Below are 23,161 nucleotides of genomic sequence, written 5' to 3' on the forward strand. Positions count from 1 at the left end.
CAATTGGAATCTTAAAATTCATTTTTCTACTTCATCCAAAGTTTGTAATATCTATTCAGGAATTAAAGTTGCTTTATAATTATCTTTGCATTTATAGATTTCTAATAAAAAACCCACCTCTTAGGTATAAAGTCTAGAATACTATGTTTTATAGATATGGAAATTTAGATGGTGACCCGAAAGAAATCTCTCCGGTGATCGACCAGTTCATTGAGTGTGTCTGGCAGTTGACGGAGCAGTTCCCGTGCGCCTTTGAGTTCAACGAGCGGTTTTTGATTCACATCCAGCACCATGTCTACTCCTGTCAGTTCGGAAACTTCCTCTGCAACAGCCAGAAGGAGAGACGAGAACTCAAGTAAGTTTCGGTGCTCAGTTGTTAGTGATTTTGGCAGCTGAGATTTATATATTATACAGACTTTCATAGTTTTGAAAACTTCTTGAGTTACAGAACTATTCTACATTCTTTTCCCTTTCCTGACACCATTTCATCAATGGTTTAAATGTTATCAAAGTCACTTCTCCCTGTGATTCTGCCGGAATCAGACAGGTCGGAAGACTTAACACTAATATTTAAAGGAAACTTCTGGAACTAAAGAAATTTATGTTTGCCTTAAAAATGTTAGACATTATTTGATAGACATAATAAAAACTTCAGATTAACTGGAAAAGCCTATTTGAAACTGAAACCATTAGGTTTTTAGTTTTGTTTTGGGGGGTTATAGTCATTGCACATAGCAGTTTGATGAGTTTCAATATAAAGATATTTTCATTCAAGTAGATCCCATATGGTGACTTTTTAACCCTTTCCTTAGGCCCCTTTCTTCTTGACTTTTTGAGATGGAGTGTCACAGTACAGCCCAGGGTGTTCTGGAACTCACGATCTTTGCACCTGAGTGCCACCACACTTGAGGACAACTCCATCTGGGTTAAATTCATTAGCCAAGGCTAGTAATAATATTTAATGTGTAGAATTTTAATACCATTGAAGACTTAGGTGATTTAGGAAGTCCAAACAGAACTTTTTGAGGTATGAATAACATAAAATGATTTTAACTCTATTGTGTTTGACATCCAGTTTAATTGTGGAAAAAGGTCAGTTCAAATATAAAGTAGATTTTAGTAGGTTTGTGCCATTTGGAGTGGAATAAAAGTTACTTTTTCTAGTAGATGCTGGTTTGTTCTCTCCATTCACCTTAAAGTGTGGTTTCTGATAAATGGAAACTATTTAAGAGCAGAGTACAGGCTTGTTGGTAGAGTGGTTCCTACGCAAGCATGGGGACCTAAGCTCAACCCCCAGAACTCACATTTAAAAATAAACAAAAAAACCACTGGGTGTAGTGGCATGCTTTTAGAAGAGAACTTTTATTTTAGGTGTATCACATTTTGCCTGCATGTGAGAATGTGCACTGCGTGCATGCCTGATACGTGCAGAAGTCAGGAGAGGTGCTAGATCCCCTGAGACTAAAGTTAAGGATGGTTGTAAGCCACCATGTGGGTGCTAGGAAGCAGACCTGGGTCCTGAAAGAACTGCTGAGCCATCTCTCTCTCCAGCCTGGCAGTGTGCGTATAGTCCCAGTGCTGGGGGATTAGAGACTGGCAGATCCTTTTAGATCTCTAGGACCAGTGAGAGAACAAACTAGAAAACAAGTGGCATTTGGGAGATGGCTCAGTGGCTCATGTTTGCTCACAAACAGGAGGACTGGAGTTTGTGTACAATTCCAGCCTCTGGATTGGCAGCTGTCTAGTGAGGCTGAGTTGGGGGTTTGAATAAGTGGGCCTGCCTGAAAGAGTAAGGAGTTAAGGATGATTTTTGACATCTGCCCCCATACGTGCATGCATGCATACAACCTCCTCCCTCCCCCCATACAGTGGGAATGGAAAAAAGGGGAGGTTCAGTTTCTGAAGGACTCCTGAGGGTGAACGCCGGCCTCTGCAACCACAGGATACATGATTAATGTGCACATAGCAGAGATTATCCTTTGGTCTCACTTGGTTTTCTTGATAGTTTGTGGTCTGCTTTTGTACTAGGATAGCTAATCCTAATGGTATCTGCTTGGCTTTCAATACTGGCTTTTCTACTAAGTATGGGATTTGGGGAGACCCATTCATTTGTCTCTTCATTCAGAAAATGGGACATATCCAGGAATTGTGGACTAAATGAAAGAAAACTGAAGCATTTAGCATAGTGCTGGGAAAGTTAAGCCAATAACTGATTGAGGATAAAAACTGAATGAAACTATGTAACTGACATTTCTTTAAATACTCAGAATACGCAAACATTTTGTCAAGGCTGGTACAAACAGTAATGGAGTAAGGAGTATCCTAAGAACACTTTTGTACCATGCCAAGAAGCCACTGGCAGATGGTAACGTCACTGCTAAGTATTAACGCCTCAGATAACAATTACTAGTTCATTTCCAGCTGGAATATACTTGTTATTTAGAAGAACCAAGCTGAGTCATTTCCTTTTTTTTTTTTTCTTTATAACAGGATTCAAGAAAGAACCTACTCTTTGTGGTCACACCTATGGAAGAATCGGGCTGACTACCTCAATCCTCTGTTTAGAGCTGACCACAGTCAGACGCAGGGGAGCCTTCATCTGCCCACAGCTCCATGCAACTTCACATATAAGTAAGTCCGACTTTAGAAATTTGCCCCATGTGCTTTGCAACTGGCGTGACTTAACATTCAGAGGCCAAAGTGTGAACGCTGAGCGTCAAGGCTTTACTGGACATAAACCCAGCAGAGAGGATAACTGGCTCTCGGATGGTGCTATTGCTGGCAGTGCTGTTTCTCTCGGTCCACGGCTTTACGTGTGCATTTCCCTTTGGAAACTGATGCTTTATAATAAGGTCCTTAAAAATAAAAGTTTTCACCATGGTAATTGTTTGAAGAGGGAGAAAGGAAGGAAAATGAAGTCCTGTAGAAGTAGAATTGAAAACACAGGTTTGGCAGAAATATTTGTCTGTGGAAACCATTGATTTAAAGATGGTATTGGGCAGGGAGAATGGAGAGCAGGTACATTGGATGTGTGCTATGTGCTCTCAGTCTCTTTTCATGATAAAATGATTCCTATCAGATCAGAAAATGGCAAACAAACAGAGTTTGACACACACTGTGGGTCCTATTCCTAAAGATGATTTTAGTCCTAGTTACATTGGTATTATTTCTGACAACATAGTCAAATATTAATTCTATATCAAAAATGCCTGCATGGTTTGTGCAAAATAGCAATTTTTAAAACTAATCAAGACATGCTACAGTTATTTTTACTGCAACTTATTACTAACTCATAATAGTGTTTTCCTGAGGCTCAGGCACTGTTCTATGTGCTGCAGATAGTGAGAGCTCTTGCCCTCACGGCGCTTTTTTATAGGCCTAGGGATAACCCCCATGACATCTGTTCCATTTGCATTGTAGAATGCTTGCTGTCTTGGGTAGATTTATTGAAAACGCAGTTTCTGGTGGTTATCCTAAAGTGAAAGCTGTTCCAAGTCTAAAAGCCAGCTTTCCTTTGCAGTGGAAATTCTAAATATATAATCACAAATTCTCAAAGTTCCAATGATAAAAAAAATACACTAATTTGGTCTATTACAGAAAAAAACTTTTGTTTTAATTAACTATTATATGAACTTCCTCTTTCTAAAAGAAGTCAACTACCCTAGAAAAAATACCAACCTGAGTAGTTGCTTTTCCAAGCCCATAACTTGGTGGTGGTTTTTAGTGTTGTTGGGCTGTGATCCTGAGGACAAGGCTTGAGATCGTGCGTTTCCAGCCTGGGCTGTGGTCTCCTTCCTCCCCAGGTTTTGGAGTGGAATGTATAACCGCTTTGAAAAGGGCTTGCAGCCTCGCCAGTCTGTCACAGATTACCTCATGGCCGTGAAGGAGGAGTCCCAGCAGCTGGAGGAAGAGCTGGAGGCCCTACAAGGAGTGAGTCTTCTATTGCTTATACCATTTTCTGTGCCTGTTTGCTGGGCATTGCCTTGAGGAAGGCCCTCAAGGTCTACAACATAAATATAGCAGAGCCATTTCCTTTTAGGCGGTGGATAAGACTAAATAGTCTCATTTGGGTGAATACCCAGATAAAAGCCCAAACTGAAATCTGTTTAGTCATCTCTGTTAGTTTTGGCTCACTTAATTTGTTGAAATATTTACTGGTCAGTACATTTTATTTTTCCCATCACTGTTATTTGAGAGTACTTAAGTTTTCTTTTAAAAGGCAGGGGGGGCATGAAAATGAGAAAAAGCAAAATTGGATACGTTCAACTGATATTGCTCAACTTTTAAGAATTTCATTTGATACTGCATTGATATGTAAATAGCTTAGATTGACTGCACTTGGTATAATGTGTGCATATATAATTTCCATTATTGGGCAGACATTGTGGTGTGTGTGTGGTGTTTCCTGCATATCTTCATCTTCGGTGAATACTATCAATTCTGATTTGCTCATCCTAAAACTACCATTCATCTGGTCAAAAGCTGGCAGTAAATTCCTGTTGTTTGGAACCTGTATGTTCAAGTGAGAATCAGTGTTTTAAATAGAATACTGTGGGGCTGGGGGTGGCTTGGTGGTTAGGAGCTCTACTCTTCCCCACACCCAGTGGTGGTTCACAACATAGGTAACCACAGTTCAGGGGATCTGTCGGCTCTAATCGTCACAGGCTTTGGATGCATGTAGTGCACAGACGTACATTCAGGCACACATACGTGACTTTTTCAACAGTCTGATGTAGTGTATAAATAAGCATTGGCATGGAGGCTGAATGCAGTGATGGTACTGGACAAGAACGTGAACTCCTCTCAGATAACAGCCTACATAGAGTTGGCCAATTCAAACTGAATTTGTGTGACCAGTGGAAACTCATCTGCAGATCCCCACTATGAATTAGCGCCTAGGAAAATGGTATGCCAACAGTAGAGTCAGCTGGAGGTGGATGACAGTGTACTTCATAGTACACTGGAAGAAATCAGCTTTCAGGCTAAGCTTAAGGTTGTCAACATTCCCGTGTTGGACTGGAGTACTTTTGAGATAAGTCTAAATGGTTATTCTAGGACAAATGGGTCACCGTCAAAGGAACATCTGGTAATGGAGGGCTCTGTTCTGCATCGCTCCTGTACACTACTGGAGAGAGAAGCAGCTCTTAACTGTCAGCAGGATACAGCTTTCCAAGGACTCTGGCGCCTGAGCACCAAGCCTAGAAATCCACGAGAAATCCACGTTTACATGGCCCAGATGCCTGGGGTTGGGTATAAAGCTGAGACCTTGGACTAAGGAATAAAATCAGAGAACTGAAATGAGCCACAGATCAAGTTTACAGTTTTGGAGGCATCTTAGCCCTTTTGCCAAAGTCCCCTCTTGTTGGGCCAATTTAATTTATTTTTTCAAAAGGTATCTAGCTTTCTGACTCTTGGGGTCCTACTCATTATAGCATTCTTTGGGTTGAAAAACTGTAAAAATATAGACATAAAATAATGTAGAATCAAAAGTACCTCAATCATAAAATGTCTATTTGTTTCTTATAGTAGCTAAAATTCATTAATATTTGATATTTTCCCATAAATTCCTTTAAATTCTAGTTAAATGCCCATTTACAGGACATGTTCTGCTTCCTGCGTTTGTGGCTTTCTAGCTACTGCAAGGTTCAAGCTCTGCTCTTTCAGCCTTTTACACTGCTTTTTGCTCTTTCCCGTGAAACCAACCAGCTTATCTTCCCAAGTGACAACATCCAGGGGATGCTATGCTTGTGTCTGGATTCATAGGACCCAGGTTTAATTTCTAGCACTCAAGTGGCAGCTTACAATTGTCTGTCACTAGTTCCAAGGGAACCAGCAGCCTTGTTTGATCTCCACAGGTACCAGGCACATACATGGTGTACATACATATATACAAACATCCATAAGCATAAAATAAAGGTTTTAAAAATTAAAAAAAACTCACATGTTTACACTTTAACAGGATGGAAAAAACTATGGCAAATTGTATAGACAACTCACATCCAGGCACTTATTACATTATTCACATTATAGAGAATCCATCAAGGCAGTTACTACCATCCTACATTAGAGGTGAAGAAAGCAAGCCTCTCAGTTAATCTTATTCAAGTTCATGACATTGGTTTTCACCTGACATAAGACTCTTGTCCTTAACATTATCTTCCACTGGAAGGCAATGACTAAAATAAGGCATGCTTATATATAAGAATAAGCTGTTTATGACTTTTCTCAAAGTTGTTATTAATTTTTTAGAGGCTGGAAAAGATTCAGGAAGTTCACTTCAATGGCACCAAAGTGAAGGGTAAGCAGAGTGAACCCAGCAAACCCTCGGGATTTTCTACCTCAGACAACAGCACAGCCAACACTCCTCAGGATTACAGTGGAAACATGAAGTCCTTCCCATCCAGGAGCCCTTCCCAGGGTGATGAAGATTCTGCTCTGATCCTAACCCAAGACAATTTGAAAAGCTCAGATCCTGATCTGTCAGTGAATAGTGACCAAGAGTCTGGGGTGGAGGATTTGAGCTGCCGATCTCCAAGTGGTGGTGAGCATGCACCCAGCGAAGACAGCGGCAAGGACCGGGACTCCGACGAAGCTGTGTTTCTCACTGCCTGAAGTTTCCCTTTGGAGTTCCAAAGTAAAAGACAAACACTTCCAAATTAAGGGGACAGTGCAATTCATAATAAAAAAAAAATCTCAAGAAATGGCACGTTCCGTTAAGAACCATAAAGTAAGCTATGAAAATAAAAAAAAATATATATATAGTCTCTCAATAGCCAGTTCTTTTATCAAATCATAAGAGTGTTCACCATTCCTGAGGCTCATGTTAGACTATGAAAATTATAGTCACTATGGAAAAACATACCATCATCACCAGAGGTGGTCCATACACGTTTTCCCTGGCATAGCATGTATCTACTCAGAAAGCCTTCCTCTCCTTTCCCTCCACCTGTTAATGGTTTAGAATTATTTCAGTTCCAGATTCAGTTTGCTGAAACATTTGACATTACCTTCTGCCTTTACCAATATTTTTAAAAATAAGCATTGAAAGTAGTCTTTTTTTGTTAATAAATATATTTCTAAATAGCTGTGGAATTAATCTTTCAGGTAGGATAATTATTTTAACATCTAATTAGATACTATTTTAATTTCTATTTCCCCCTCTGGAGTATCTTCTGCTTTTCTTCGTCACTTAGAAGTGCTAACATGTATGTTTTCTTTTTAAACATGGATGTAGTATCTAATAAAGCAGAAGTCTCACTCACTTTCTCTATCTCAAATATGAATCCAGATATCAGCTTGTAGCAACTCTAGCAACCTTTTATTATTTCAGAGACTGTGCCTGCCAAAACTGTGAGCCACCACCAACCTGATTCTAAATGACAACACTGTGAACTTGGTAGGCAGTCATACATCAACAAGGGAAACTCTAGTGAGGAACTAGGGAATTGCGTGTCTTAGTTGCTTTTCTCTTGTGATAAAACGTCACAACCAAGGCAACTAGAAGAAAGAATTTATTTCGGGCTTACAGTTTGAGGGGTTTAGAATCCATGACCATCATGGCAGAGGGATACAGCACAGGCAAGCAGGTATGTCACTGGAGCAGTAGCTGACAGCTCACATCTTGAAACAACCCAGAGGCAGTGAGAGCCAACTGGAAATGGTGTGGGCTTTTCAAAATATAAAGCCAGCTCACAGTGACATACTCCCAACAAGGCCACACCTCCTAATCCTTCCCAAACAGTTCCATCAACTGGGAACTGACCATTCAAATATAAGCCTCTGGGGCCATTCTTCAACCCCCTACATCATGTCCGTGGAGTAAAGGTTATAGTGCTGGTCACTTTACAAATGACATCGCACATTAATGTTTCCAGTAACATTAGCAGTATCTTATGACCGTTGACTGATGAATGCCATTTCTGAAGTTTCTGTTAAAATGCACATTTAGAACCGAATCATTCCCATCTCATACTTAAAAACAGGATTTGAATTGAACTTTTGATAGGAAGACTCTTAATGGAGAAATGTTGCTGTGTTTGAAGACACTGAAATGTTATTGTACGATTTTACAATATTAGTACATTCTAATAAAGAGATAAATTTAATCTTAGTTTTTATAACAGTATTTTAAAATGTGAAAATTTATATCAGATACTGTATTCAATTTTGTGGAAATAGAAATACATTAATAAGAAAGGACAAGAGACTACGAAAACCTCTAGTCTGAGTTATACACATAACACAATGTAATACAGGATAATAGTGTTCACATTTAAAGATGATTTTAATATACTAAAGGCCTGTAATATAAAAAATATTGTTAATATAAAAATAAAGTAAGTATAATACTTTTAGATGTTAAATCTGAGCATTTTCTGTTGAGAAGTTCCCCAATCACACGTAAGGAATATTTATTCATTTTTATAGTCTTATTTAATAGTCTAATAGCTAATAAACACATGTGATATGGTGAGACTGGCTTTACAGCTTTATAACAAGACTCCTCTTTCGTGTTTTCTTTTTTTGAGACAGCATCTGATTCTGCAGCCCTGGCCGCAGACTCGAGATCTTTCTGCTTTTGCCTGTTGGGTGCGGAGATTACAGGTGTGTGCCATCATTCCTGGCTTTCTTCCTATCATTATTTAGTATCCACTCCCAGAGTCACTGTTGCCTAACTTCTTAAAGCAGATAGCAAGCCTAAAAATAAATAAATAAATAAAAGGAAAGAAGGAAAAAGCAGCATCTATGTCAAACTGGATGACATATTTGAAAAAAAAAAAGTATGTGTATATATATATATATATATCTTAATGTGACACCTTCGACATCAGAACCACCCACTTTTTGTTCCCCTCATCCTTTTACAAGACATAATGTAAGCATGTAGTCACGGAGTCTTTTTTACAATCTAACCTCGCAGTGAAACTACATACAAATTTACTGCCTGTGTTTCCAGAGAGGCTGGACAAACCACAGTCAATTCAGCAAGACTAAAATCTCTAGAACTTCAGGTTCTTTTAAATCAGGCGTCGGTCATAAGGCATTTATTATTATTAAGGTAGAGTTCCAGGGACTATGTCTATAACTGATTCAAGACACAGGACTTCCCAGCCAGTCATCGTTACAGATCAGTGATTTGTTACTTTTAGTAATATTAAAGTCAACTTTATATGAAAAAGGAAAGAATTTTGGTCATGTTTGAACAAGTCAATGACAAATTTAAATAAAAAATAAGAAATAAACCTTCAAATAATTTTTTAAAAATTAAATCTGCATGTGTGTGTGTGCACATGTGTGTGCATGCCTCTGCTCCAGTGCTGAAGTGAGAACAGGTGTCGGTCTTTGCCCTGCACCTTGTGTGTGGCAGGGTCTTGTTTGCTGCTATTCTGTCCACCACACAAACTGGTAGGCAGAGCTTCCTGGAGTGATTCTCTCAGCCTCCTCTCTTGTGTAGGGGTAATGGAATTACAGGTGTGTTCTACCGTGCATCCGGTCTTTATATAGGTTCTGAGGATTTGAACTCAGGTCTTCATGCTTTCATGACAAATAGGTTGGCACTGAGTCCCTTACGCAGTACAAATTTTCATTGCTGAAAAGAGCTCACATGGCTGAAGCCGCCCTAAGTTCAACCTAAGCACTAGATGAACTGGGCTGACTGGTACATGAGCCCAGTCCTCAGTAGGTGGAAGATAAGAGTGTCGAGGTTACCCGCAGCTACACAGCAAGTTAGAGGAGAATCTGGGCTAAAGACCCTGCCTTAAACAAAAACGAACAAAAAAACACATTTGGTTTACTTCAACACAATCTTAGCTATCTTCCACTTTAAATATGCAAAATGTAGTCAAACAACCTCTGTTCTGCATTCTGAAATTAATTCCCTAGTGTTAATTTATTCTGAAAATTTGACCCAATATTGAAATAGATGCCTTTATTCCCTCATTGACTTAGTACCACTATCCATGACAAATCCTACCCGAGGTAGTCTTAATTCCTAGGCCTTTTTTACAGTCTTCTATTTTTACACTAAAGTAAAATCAGTACATTTTTTAGTATCCCTATCTGTAGCCAGTTTTTACAAGAAGAAATATAACCATCTGAACAAATCTGTCAACTTGTTAAATGTAAGTAACTGGTCAGAGGTCTGTTTAATATTTGAATTCTAAAGAAGGTCTCTGAATTATGGATAAATTATGCTTCCTTAACTGACAAACAAGGAAATGTGGGTAATACAAGCTTAAAGAAAAATGCCACAGGCTTACTACTGTGGCTGTATAAACAGCATGTTCTGGGTAAGCATGTGGGTGGGGGCAACAGAGAGAAGCACCGAGACACCAGAGATCACACTTGGGTTATCTATCTCTGGGTAGCTGTTCTACAATGCTGGTGGTGTTTAGTAGCTGAATCAATGTTCTCCAAAGCCTAGTCTGCTATCTTTTGTTCTAGGATATGTATGCCCAGTTTACAAAAGCAAGCAGACTGTGACTCATAAATTCCATACCAACTACAGTGACTGCTGGGAATGTTAAACTCCAGCACCAGTGCAGTAAGGAAACGTCTCTGAATGCCCCAAAGTTGAAATACTACTACATCAATATCTCACCCATATATCCTTAACAGGAATAACAAGTTTACCCTTCATCTGGCCATTCTGAGAATTAAATAGCATGCCCTTAGCAACAGTGCCAGGAAGACAGGTATTATAACAGTGTATAGCTAGTGTTGGATCTCTACAGTCCATGTGAATGTCTCTGACAAACATGAAATATTTTTCAATAGAAAATATTTGTATATTTTCTAAAATTATATTACAAAAACCATGTAGAATAAAAAGAATGAAAACAAGACAAATTATAATGCATGCAGGCTTTGGAATGACAATTGAGCAAATAAATGTTAGGGTATTTAGTGATTTAGATACTACTGCCTTACTAAACCTCAGGTATGTACTTATTCATTTTCACCTTTATGTACTTTAATAAGTTCATTCTGAGCTACAATAGACACAAATTGTTGAATACAAGTACAAATTAGAAAATTAAATTCATTAAAAATTAAGACTGAATATTACTTAGTACAAAGCCTTTTTCTTAGAAAAAAATAATTTTAGGAAAAGATTAAATTACAATAAGTATTAAAATTTCACAGACTTTTTAATGTCTAGATTTACCACCTTTAACAAAAGGATGTCTCTAACATTTGAAATATAAAAAATATCTTTATTTAACTAAAAACCTATAGACAGGTTTTTTTTTTAATTAGCATGAAAGTCTGTATTGGACTGGTTTAATGAAAAGGCAATTTTTTTTTTTTAAGTAAAACAGGTAAGAAGATCACAAGTTTGAGGTTAGCCTGGGCTACACAGGAAAGCCTGTTCCAGAACAAAACCAAACAAGTACATTAACCTCTACCGCTCCCCAAATGCATCTTTATGTGAAAATGAAACTAAGAGAGCAGTTTCTCCACTCTCCTTTATTGCATGCATTGCAAGGTGCACTGGACAGCTTTATCTAAGAAAGTGTGTGTGTGTGTGTGTGTGTGTGTGTGTCGGGGGTGGGGTGACAAGAAGAGAATCTAAGTAATAACCATTCTTGATAAAGAAATGAGGAACTCCAAGTTAAAACTACAAATGTTGGTCAGTTTTATAAAACATAAAACTAGCTGGAATCACATGCACAGATGTTTAATTAGGAATAGTAGAGGAACTTAAATACAGGATTTGTCAACAATAAACATTTTTAGTGCAAATAGTGCAGAAATATTTCTCAAAACAAATATAGCAGTCATTCTAATCTATACAAAATCGGTCTCAGTCTTGTATACAATCTATAGAGTGCATCTGGAGTTCAGCCATGGTCATGAAATGCCAATTCTTAAGTCATAAATATCAAACAATGTGCTTAGTTTTGTGTCCCGTTTCTTTCTTGATTCATGTTTTCAGGAAAATCTGGAATGGAAAAAATTTTAAATTTAAGATTTAATTTAAGATGATAAACTCTTATTCCTTTATACTGTCTTCTGGTTTAGATTCACTGTAACATGACTGGGAGGGAATTGGATAAGGAAACTATTAAGTATGGTCCTATATAATAATTTATTTCTACTTCTTGAGCTTGGGTAAACACAAAAAGTATAAAAATGATCAATTTAGAAATTAGATCAAAACAGTTCAGATTAGGTGGTAATCAATACAATCTGAACTAAACTGAGAAACGCCTACCACCTTTTTTTCTCTTTTCAAAGAATCCCATATGTGCCTCCACAAAGTCTACTCCTTCAGCCCAGATGGCTGGGTGAAGAACCACATGGTCCCCATCTCTAGCCATGTGATTAGGGGAGAGAATGCACCCATCTCTCCTAGGGATTTGTACTCCAAGAGACTCTGGGTCCTCTAACCAGCTGCTTCGAGCAGTAATGGTTGCTGGGTTACTAAGAAAAGAGGGATGCTGATGTAGGTCAGTTGTAGCTTGTTGAACACATGGGAAGCAATGGGTCTGACCCAGCAATCCACACACAAAAATCAGACTGAGAAATGAGAAACTGCCAGCCTGAGAAAAAAAGAACTGTTTTGGTTCCTAAGTGGCTTCCAGTGTTTCCACTCTCAGTAACTGGGCTGTTACCTTTTCATTTTGGCTCTCTGGTAACTTTGTATTTTCCTTCAACAAGAAGTTTATATTAAGGTTGCTGGAGTATGTGGTGGTTAGAATAAGAAATGTCCCCCACAGTCTTGGGTAACTGAACACATACATGGTGCTGTTTTGGGAGGTGGTGCAGCCTTGCTAGTATATCACTGTGGGCGGGCTTTGAGAATTTGTAGTCTCCCTGTACTCTTTGTGTTTGTGGTTGAAGATATGGTCTCTTGGCTTCCTGCTCCAGCTGCCTGATGCTATGCCTCCCTCATCATTATGGACTTTCCCTCAGGAACCATAAACACAAACTCTTCCATTTAAACTTGTCTTGATCACGGTATTTTATCACATCAATAGAACTAATACAGGGCAAGATATTCTTCTGCAAGGAAAACATCACTAACACAAGTAGAGGAGGAATGACAGAGCTTGAAGGCTGAGAAGATGGCAGTAGGAAGAACACTACAGGTAAGCTAACCTCGGGGAAAATGCAGTTTTCCTTAAGGACACCCTCACACAGAGAAAACACTAAAAGGTTTCTACTAGCTGTAGGCTTACTTATACAATGGTGTGTTTAATATATAATTATCAGCATTGTATTACATATAACAACTATAATGACACTGTGAACAGGCTCTGTTAAGAACTATCTAGTTAAAGAATACTTGGTAATAGCCTTGAGATACTAGCTGAAATGCGATTTACCTATAGAGGAGCATGAAATTGGCTGTGCATTGCAATCACCTGGTGAAGCTTCTCTTCTTTAGCTCTTCTACAGTGGCAAATCTGGAAGACAAATTATTTAAAATACCAGTCAGTTTTCCAACTACTTCCTACATTATGACAGAATTCCAAGTAAGAATATTTCAATTAGTTAACATTCTTTTAAGTTTTTAACATTTAAGGTAGCTAATAATTAGTCAGAAAAGCACTGAGCTCCATCTGAAAACAATCTTTGACTACAAACTTCCCTGATCTAATTCAAATGCCTGTGCTTTAAAAACAAAGAAGTAAAGCATACTCTTGTTAATCAAAATAGAGTAAACTTTTCCCTGTCTGCTTTAAAGGGTTCCCGCACACAAACACACACCCCCACACAAACATTTCATAAAACTTACCAAATAACAAGTATGACTTCAGAGATTGGGTAAATATTTAGGCCTCTATTAATCAGTATGAAATTGTTAAGCAGATTGTTTTCCTTGAATACAATGGGAACACCAGAATAGAAGCTGTTCTATTTTTATTATTTATTGTATTTTTAATCTCTATAGGTTATTTTGTAATTAAGCAACTTATAAAAAAGGTGGTTTTTCAGGAGACTATTATAGCTATTAAGATTAAACGAAGCTGATTTACCAGCTCTGACCCAATGATGCAGATACTATCACTTCTGCAAGAGAACTCTCATTAGATCACCTGTTGTGTGTGCAGAACTAAGAGGGTTAGAACGACAGTAGGTGCTGCCGTCCTTCCCCAGACAGGTTTTTCAGAGCCTGCTCAGTACTCAAAACTCCAGCTTGGTCTGCACTGATGATCTTTACTCATGACCACACTTAAATTTGTTATCATGTTGTCACTCATTCTCAACTGAAGAGTTTCACATACTGTTCTCTTTTCCTTGAAGCTACTGAGAAAATCATCTATTTCGGTTTTTCCCTCCAAGAACTCCTCAGCAATGTTATCCGACTCTTCCTCAGCTTCATGTGCAGCTACTTTCAATCTTGCCTGGAGGGCACTTGCACTACAACTCTGTGAACAAACAAAAAAAAACAAGCATTGCATTAGTCCGTAATTCTCATATCAATTAAAGAGAAGGAAAATGAGGCAGAGCTATGGAAAGCAATCTTCACATTGAATACTTGGATAGACAACACCTTGGGGTTTCTAAAGCTATGATGGAACACCATGACAAAAAAAAAAAAAGGAATTGGGGAGGAAAAATGTTTATTTACCTTACACTTCCACATTACTATTCATCACTGGAGAAATTCAGGACAGAACTCAAGTTAGGAACCTTGAGGCAAGAACTGATGCAGAGGCCATGGAGGAATACTGCTTACTGGTTTGTTCCTCATGGATTGCTCAGCCTATTTTCTTATAGCACCCAGGACCACCAGCCCACTGAAGCTACCACCCACACTGGGCTGGGCCCTCTCCCATCAATCATTAATTAAGAAAATGTACTACAGGTGTGAGTAGAGCCCAGTCTTATGGATGCATTTTCTCAGCTGGGGCATCCTCCTCTCTGATAACTATAGCTTGTGTCAAGCTGACATAAAATTAGCAAGTACAGATACCAAACACAAAAGAAACTAAATCACGAGCTGTAAACTATTAATGAGAAACTGACAAATCACTATTCTACTCTGGAAATTTGGGGATTAAATCACTGTGAGAACACCTACTCAGATCACCCAGTGACTCCATTTCCTCGTATTCCTGTTCTTGTCTGCCCTAGTGAGCTAGACCATAATTCATTTCTAAAGAACCAAATGTGACAAAATTGAAGGGATTTAATATGACCACAGAAGCAGATTAAGTGCACACTGACAACACTGCTGAAAACAAAGAAGTGGTCATCGCTTGGAAGATTTAATACTGTTATGATGTCAGTGCTAACCCTAAAGATTTACAAAATCAATGCAATTTCATATATTTCAAGAGTCCTTCATTGGAAAAAAAAAAGTATCCTAACATTCATATGATATCTCACAAGACTGAACAGCCAAGAGATCTCCCTATCATAAACACTGACACACACATCCCCATAAGCCAGAACAAGACAGGGTCCCACTTCCAGTGACCTGGCCTAATGCAAACACCCCATTGCCAAAACAACCTCTAGATTTCCAACAAGACCACCCTCCCCTACCTCCAGTGACCTGCTATCAACCCACATTCTACCTCCAACCTGCTGGATCCCCCACATCCTTTTCCAGGGTCTAGCCTGGTGAGTCTGTATGAACTCCCCCAAACACACACACACATACTCACCAATCTGCTAAGTCTAGTCTAGGACCCACATCCAGTGCCCAGACATAGTTTGTCCAGCTCTATCTATGCCCAAGTCAATCTCTAGACTTTCAGCAAGACCAACCATTCCTACCCTCAAACCAACAGAGCCCTTCACAGACTTTGAAAGAACAATAATCAACTTCATATGAAAAAAAGCAAAAAAAAAAACAGGACAGCCAAAACAATCCTGCACAATAAAGAAACTTCTGGAGGCATCACAATCTCTGACTTCAAACTCTACTATAGAACTATAGTACTAAAAACAGCCTGGTATTGGCATAAAAACAAACAGGAAGACCAATGGAATCAAATCAAAGACCCGGATATTAATCTACACACCTATGAACACCTGATTTTTGACAAAGAAGCTAAAATTATACAATAGAAAAAAGAAAGCATCTTCAACAAACGGTGCTGGCATAAATGGATGTCAACATGCAAAAGAATGAAAATAGATTCATATCTATTCTCATGCACAAAACTCAAGTCGAAATGAATTAAAGGCCTCAATATAAACCCAACCACACTGAACCTGATAGAAGAGAAAGTGGGAAGTAGCCTTCAATGCATGGGCACAAAAGACCACTTCCTATGTATAACCCCAGTAGCACAGACACTGAAAGCAACAATAAATAAGTGGGACCTCCTAAAACTGAGAAGCTTCTGTAGAGCAAAGGATACAGCCAATAAGACTACTGAATGGGAAAAGATCTTCGCCAACTCCACATCAGACAAAGAACTGATCTCCAAAAGTTACAAAGAACTCAAGAAATCAGACATCAAAATTCTAAATAACCCAATTAAAAACTGGGCTACAGAACTAAACAGAAGAATCTCAAATGGTGGAAAGGCACCTAATGTTTAACATCGTTAGCCATCAGGAAAATGCAAAACAAAATAACTCTGAGATACTACCTTACACCAGTCAGAACTGCTAAGATCAAAAACACCAATGACAGCTTATGCTGGAGAGGATGTGGAGTAAGGGGAACACTCATCCATTGCTGGTGGGAATGCAAACTTGTGCAACCACTTTGGAAATTAGTATGGCAGTTTCTCAGAAAACTGGGAATCAACCTACCTCAGGATCCAGCAATACCACTCTTGGGCATATACCCAAAAATGCTCAATCATACTAAAAAGACATTTGTTCAACTATGTTCATATCAGCATTATTTTTAATAGCCAGAACCTGGCTGGAAACAACCTAGTTTCTGTGTAATTATTTCGGGTAAAGCTAGCCGGGTGGCGCGAAGCGGCCCGCCACTCCTATTACAACAGATGCCCCTCAACTGAAGAATGGATAAAAAAAAAATGTTCCACATTTACATATTAGAGGAATACTAAGCGATTTAAAAAAAAAATGATATCTTGAAATTTGCATTCAAATGGTTGGGCCTAGAAAATACCACCCTGAGTGAGGTAACCCAGACCCAAAAAGATGAATTGGTATGTACTCACTCATAAGTGGATACTATCCATAAACTAAGGACATTGAGCCTATAGTTCATGATCCTAGTAACAAGGTAAATAACAAGGTAAACCCTAAGAAAAACATATATAGATCCACCTGAAAAGTTGAAATAGACAAGATAGCCTGACAAAATTGGAAGCATGGGGGTGAGAGGGTAGAAGGGGAAGAGGAGGGGAGAAAAGGAAGGGGGAGAACTTGAGGGGGGGTAGTCGAGATGGAGGAAGAACAGAAATGAGAGCAAAGAAAGATATCTTGATTGAGGGAGACATTATGGTGTTAGCAAGAAACCTGGCACTAGAGAAATTCCCAGGAATCCACAAGGATGACCCCAGTTAAGACCCTAAACAATAAAGGAGAGGGTGTCTGAACTGGTCTTGCGTTATAGTCAGACTAGTGAATATCACCCTGGAACCTTCATCTAGCAACTGATGGAAACTGATGGGAGAGACCCACATAGGAGCACTGGACTGAGCTCCGGAGGTCCAGTTGAAGAGTGGAAGGAATGAAAATATGAGCAAAGAAGTTAAGACCCATGATGGACTTAAACAGCTCACCAACTCCAGATGGACAGGAAAGGAACAAGCACACTCCAAACTAGTCCCTCTGAATGTGGTTGACAGACTGCACGGCTAGGGCAGACTGAGGGGCCACTGGCAGAGGCACCAGGATTTATCCCTACAGCTTGTACTGGCTTTTTGGGAACCCATTCTCTTTGGGTGGATTCCGTGCTCAGCCTAGACATAGTAGGAAGGGCCTTTGACCTTCCCCAAAGCAATGTGCCTTACCCTCTCTGTGGAGTGGATGGGGGCTGGGGGTTAAATAGAGGAATCGGGAGGAGGGGAGGGAGTGGGAACTTGGATTGGTATGTATAATGAGAAAAATAGTTTCTTCTCTTTTTAAAAAAAAAATTAAAAGGAAAAAAATTATACAATATATTGTTTACTTAAAAATTATTGAGAGTAGCTGGGCTGTGGAGATAGATACATGACTTTAATCTCAGCATTCGAGAAGGAAAAGCAGGTGAATCTCTGAATTTGAGACCAGCCTGGACCATAGAGCAAGCTCCATGACAGTCAAGGATACACAGAGAAACCTTGTCTCAGGGGTGGAAAAAAAATCACTTGGAACAAATCTTACATAAATATCGGGTAAGAAAAAGTGTTAAAGCTGAACTGTGTTGATGATGGGGTGCACAAAATCTCACTAAGTATAGCAGAACTCTTTATAGGACATTTGGTTTCCCTTGGCTGGGTTTCCTATTTTCACGTTTTTCATTATACCCACTGGCAATATTTGTGTTATCCATATTATACATGCGTTCTTTAAAAAACAAAACCAAAAAACTTCATTTTTGATTTTATCATTAATACATAAACATTTTAAATTTATGTATTTAAATGTGAACATTTTCTGCTCTATGCTTTTGCTTCCTACTACAATTGGAGAACTAGACTGTTCACATAAAAATCTTTGTTAAAAATGCCTAGGAATTAACTGGTTATTATACTTTTTACTGAAACTAAATAAATGCATAGTATCTTTTTATACTCTGCATAGTATGATATTTATGAAGTCTAGTATAAAAGATCAAAACTATTTTTGATTGGAAACTAAACCAATAAACAATTACATAAGTGTTGAACCCTAAAGTTTTTCCAGTTATTACTCACATACACAAGTACATTTTCAAACTGCAACCTGCTCCATACACTATTTTTCATCTTCCTATAAACTACTGCATCACTGGCTCAGGTAATAAACGGTTTCTGACGAAGTGAAAGCAAGGGCAGTGAACAAGGAACTACAGACTAGCAGCTCCCATGAGGACCAGAAAGAACCAGTCAGTCATACCTCACTGAGTTCATGTTGTCTTTGCATCTTCTTTTCAAAGGTAGATTTCATTTGTATAAGTAATTCATACTAAAAGAAAACATAAAATTCTGTTTAACTTGATTTTTAAACTGTAAAAACAATATGTTAAAAGTGATCACCAGTAACTCACCTTATCTAAAACGGTCTGCCTTTTGGTTTCCAAGCTATGCTCCAAAAGGAGATTTTTTCCTGTAAGATAAATAAATGTCTGGATTATTTCCCAGCACAGATCACATTTTTCTCAGGACTTATGAATTTAAGCAAAGGGAAACATACTTGCTAATTCCTCGATACTTTTTACTAAGTCTTCCTTGTCAGTAATAATTTGCTTTAGTTGCGGCAATGTCAGGAACTGTTCTAGTAATACATCCTCCTGTTCATTCATGTCTGTGAGCTGTGACACACTACAGACACAAGAGAAAAAGCAACCTGTTAGTATCAATCATCTAGTTTTTCTCCACGATGATAAATGTTCAATTTTTCAACATGACCTGTGTGATGGCTAGTTTTATGTGACACAAGCTAGAGTTATCTAAGAGAAAACTTCAATTGGGAAAACGCCTTTGTAAGCTTACTCTGCATGTAAACCTGTAGGACATTTTTAAAATTAGTGATTGACGTGGAATGGCCCAGCCCATTGCAGCACTAAAAAAAAAAAGCAACTGAGGAAGTCATATAGAGTAAGCCTGATGTGTATCCACAGTTATCCACATAGTTGGATAGAAGAACATGAGGAACAAGAGAGTGAGAATCATGGGGAGGATTAAAAATATGGAGGCTGATCACACTATTTTATTTCTCTTTCCATAGTGTTGATGTTTCATAAATTTTTATAGTAGGTCAACTTTTAAAAAGGAGAAAAGAAAGATAGTATTTATAAAATAGATGTCTTATTTCTTGACAGTTGAGCATTATATAGCATATTGAAGCCATAAAATATGTGTAATGTATCTTTTCTGTTGTGGGACTTGCATTCTTCAAAAATTATTTCTGATGTTTTCCCATGAATTAAAATACTGAATCAAATAATGTCAAACTTTGTTTTTTAAAATTACAGTTTTGCACATAGGCTTTAATCTGTACACTCCTGGTAGAATATATTCTGTAGACATAAAATTACAAAGACTTCTTAATTGCACTCAATAGTCTTAATAATAACCTCATGGATAATATAAATCCTTAGTGAGGTACATGGGATACTCCACTAAACGGAGGGAGCAGAAAATACTTTATTTGTGGCACATCTTACGTTATATGAAAAATAGTACATTAAGCTTGAATCCTGCCATCTTATCTGCTATAAATTTGAATAAAAATATGAATCTAAAACTAGTTTGCCAATATATTATGTTAACTTTAATCTACTCATCTATATACAACATTAACATTATTACTCTGCTAAAGAAATAATGAAAGATCTATTTTGCAATTATCAGAATCTAATATATTCACAAATAATTATCAAAGACTGCAAGCTGCGTGAGGGAAGGGAACTTCTGTTGCCCTGGTAATCATTACATCATTCTTGGCATCTAGAGCAATCTCTAGATATAGACGAGTCACGTTATAATTTATCATACAAAAGGTGATTTACATCATTTACCCACTAAGACAACCACAGCGAAGGAACAGTGAAAAAAGTTTAAATCATTTAACTTAATCTGAATATGAAACTATAAATAAAATAGACAAAACTATCTTTACTCTTCAAGTTTTTTACCTTAGTTCTGAAAGTTCTGGAAATGCATCAGGGATATCCGGCATCTTATAACCAAAACCATTTTGGTTAATCTAAAGAAGAGTTTTGAAGAATATTAAACCTCAGCTATACTTTTGATTGGTCCCATTTATCTGATATAAACTTTAAAGTACTGCATCTATTAGTGCTTTCACTATCACAACTTCATCTTTGCACTTCACATGTACATATATTTCCTTTGCATCAGTCTGTTTCTCAATGGACTTTTACTTGTTTTATTTCATTTATTCAAACAGGGTATTACTACTGTGTAGCTCAGCCTGACCTTGAACTCACTAACTAGTTCAGGCTGAACTGGAACTCTGCCTCCTGGCGAATGAGTTCCATACATGTGCCTCCACTCTCAATGTACTGTTATACATGAGTATACCTTTCCTGATGGGGATTGGATATGCGCTTTAGAAGAGCCTGTGTGGAAGTGTATGATTATAAAATAAATCTCTTGAGAGCACCTATAACAGGTATAAAGAATCACCTGTGGATTTCATAGATGTAAATGACTATACTTCTTTTAAGAAAAAACATCAAGCATAAATTAGTAAATTGCTAGCATTCTGAGTAGTTACATATTTAAGTTAAATAATAGGGTAGATGAAGAACATAGTACCAATTTGAATGTTTATGATGTCTATGTATTAGAATATCCCCAATTTTTCCTTAAAGTATTTTAAATATTAATTATAGTTTGTTGACAGGTATGGTGGCACATGTCTTTAATACTAGTACTCAGGAGGCAGAGATAGGAAGATCTCATTGAGTTCAAGGCTAGCCTGGCCTACACAGTGAGGTCCAGGAAAGCAAGAGCTACCTACTAAGATCCTGTCTCAAAAAACAAAATAACCGATAGTGTGTTCATAATCATTATTAACACAATAATGAAAAATTCTGGAAAAACAAAATCTGTTCAGGTCTATTTTTTTTAATAATTCTAAACTGTAAAAATCAGTTATGTTGACTATAATGTATATGCATACACATATTTATGTATTTGTGTTTTCTGTGTGTATATGTGAGTACAGGTATAGGTGTGTGTTGAGGTGAGGCTGGAGATCAACACACTGGGTTTCTTTCTCAGTTGGGCAGCGGGAGGATGACAACAGGGTTTTCTCACTCGACCAGGAACTCATTATTTGGCTGCTCTGGATGACTAACAAACCCCAGGAAATCTTTTGTCTAATTCCCCAGTAGTGGTATTACAGGAATGGATTACCACGCCTGGATTTTTTACGGTAGGTTCTGAGGATCTGAACTCAGTTCCTTGTGATTGCACAGGCCTTTAATGCCTGACCATTATGCCAGCCTCCAAATCTACAGATATACTGTATGCACATATTCATCTCTTTTTTCTTTCATATCCTACATGACAACAGATACCAGTTTCACTTATGAACATACAATTTTAAAGCCAATAAAATGCTGTAAACCTTCAGCATGCTCCAACAGACCCTCTTTGATTTGATACTTGCTTCTCCTATATAATCACATTGTGTGCCTTGTTCACACAAACAGCTAGAGAGATCTGTTATAGGCAACTTTACTAACATGCTCCCTGGCATATAGTGCAAGGCCTCTGCCAATGTTTCCAATCACCAAGTGCTTTATGGAGCCTCTCGTTTCCTCAAAATTTTATAACTATCTTTAGAAATCTGGCCTCAAACACAAACTGACCCACCCATTATCTGCCTCATTTTCACAGATCATCTACTATGTGCATCATCTGAAGCACTGGGAATAAAGTAAAAAGCGGGAATGATATTATTTCCCTACTATTTCTACTTGGTTTCTGGGGGCAATGACCTCAGTTGTCTCCCATAACCTTACACTATCTATAGAAGCTCTGTATTTGCAATTCTTTATTGGTTACCTTTTTGAGTTTTTTACTTGGGATGAAAAAAGTATGATTTAATCTTTTATTTCATGCCTATCTCAGTAAATGGACATAACAAATGCTAGCTGACTGAACACCTATTTCACAGGCACAAAATACAGACTCCTGAAGATACCAACCGGTGCTGAAGATTCTGTCGTGGGAACAGGTAATGGCAGACTTGAAAGGATGCCAAATGAAGGAGCCACTGGCTTGGCTGCGGTATAACTTGTGGTTGAAGAAGAAACAGTGTCAGCTACAGACAAAGATGCGATATTCCTATTAGCTTCTTGTGGAGGATATGGAGGAAGAAATGGAAAACCTTGAGAAGGGTAAGGAGGCATTCCACCTGGATTACTATACAGGCTGAAGAAAGAAAGAGAAGATCATTAGGTAGAATAAAATTATCACTAAATTGCCCTAAGGGTCATGCATTTCCACATAAGGAAATTTGCTTGGGCAAGTGGTTTTATTTATTTTTTAATATTTATTTATTATGTATACAATATTCTGTGTGTATGCCTGCAGTCCAGAATAAGGCACCA

At 38.0% G+C, this 23,161-nt stretch overlaps 2 protein-coding genes across 3 annotated transcripts in view; one reads left to right on the plus strand and one right to left on the minus strand.

Annotated features, from left to right (window-relative positions):
• Positions 1-7,360, plus strand: part of Mtmr7 (myotubularin related protein 7) — a 71,194-nt gene extending 63,834 nt beyond the window's left edge. Inside the window, exons 11-14 of the mRNA XM_050147400.1 lie at positions 155-355; positions 2,491-2,631; positions 3,804-3,930; positions 6,250-7,360. Coding sequence (XP_050003357.1) covers positions 155-355; positions 2,491-2,631; positions 3,804-3,930; positions 6,250-6,612 — 832 coding nt within the window. The 3' untranslated portion in view covers positions 6,613-7,360. The remainder of the gene's footprint in view (positions 1-154; positions 356-2,490; positions 2,632-3,803; positions 3,931-6,249) is intronic.
• Positions 7,361-11,663: 4,303 nt separating this feature from the next.
• Vps37a (VPS37A subunit of ESCRT-I) overlaps positions 11,664-23,161 on the minus strand; it is a 32,929-nt gene continuing 21,431 nt past the window's right edge. The window contains exons 5-12 of one of the 2 annotated variants that reach the window (XM_050147403.1): positions 22,757-22,982; positions 20,711-20,781; positions 19,267-19,394; positions 19,121-19,179; positions 18,970-19,038; positions 14,235-14,378; positions 13,371-13,412; positions 11,664-11,944 (exon numbers count right to left, since the gene is read on the minus strand). In XM_050147403.1, the coding sequence (XP_050003360.1) occupies positions 11,927-11,944; positions 13,371-13,412; positions 14,235-14,378; positions 18,970-19,038; positions 19,121-19,179; positions 19,267-19,394; positions 20,711-20,781; positions 22,757-22,982 (757 nt within the window). In that variant the 3' untranslated portion in view covers positions 11,664-11,926. Of the gene's footprint in view, positions 11,945-13,331; positions 13,413-14,234; positions 14,379-18,969; positions 19,039-19,120; positions 19,180-19,266; positions 19,395-20,710; positions 20,782-22,756; positions 22,983-23,161 lie in introns of both variants that reach the window. The other variant, XM_050147402.1, reaches the window with a different exon arrangement.

The sequence above is a fragment of the Alexandromys fortis genome, unplaced genomic scaffold (genome assembly GCF_014885135.2).
Source record: "Alexandromys fortis isolate MF-2015 unplaced genomic scaffold, M_Fortis_MF-2015_v1.1 scaffold_32, whole genome shotgun sequence".
In the NCBI taxonomy this organism is placed as follows: Eukaryota; Metazoa; Chordata; class Mammalia; order Rodentia; family Cricetidae; genus Alexandromys; species Alexandromys fortis.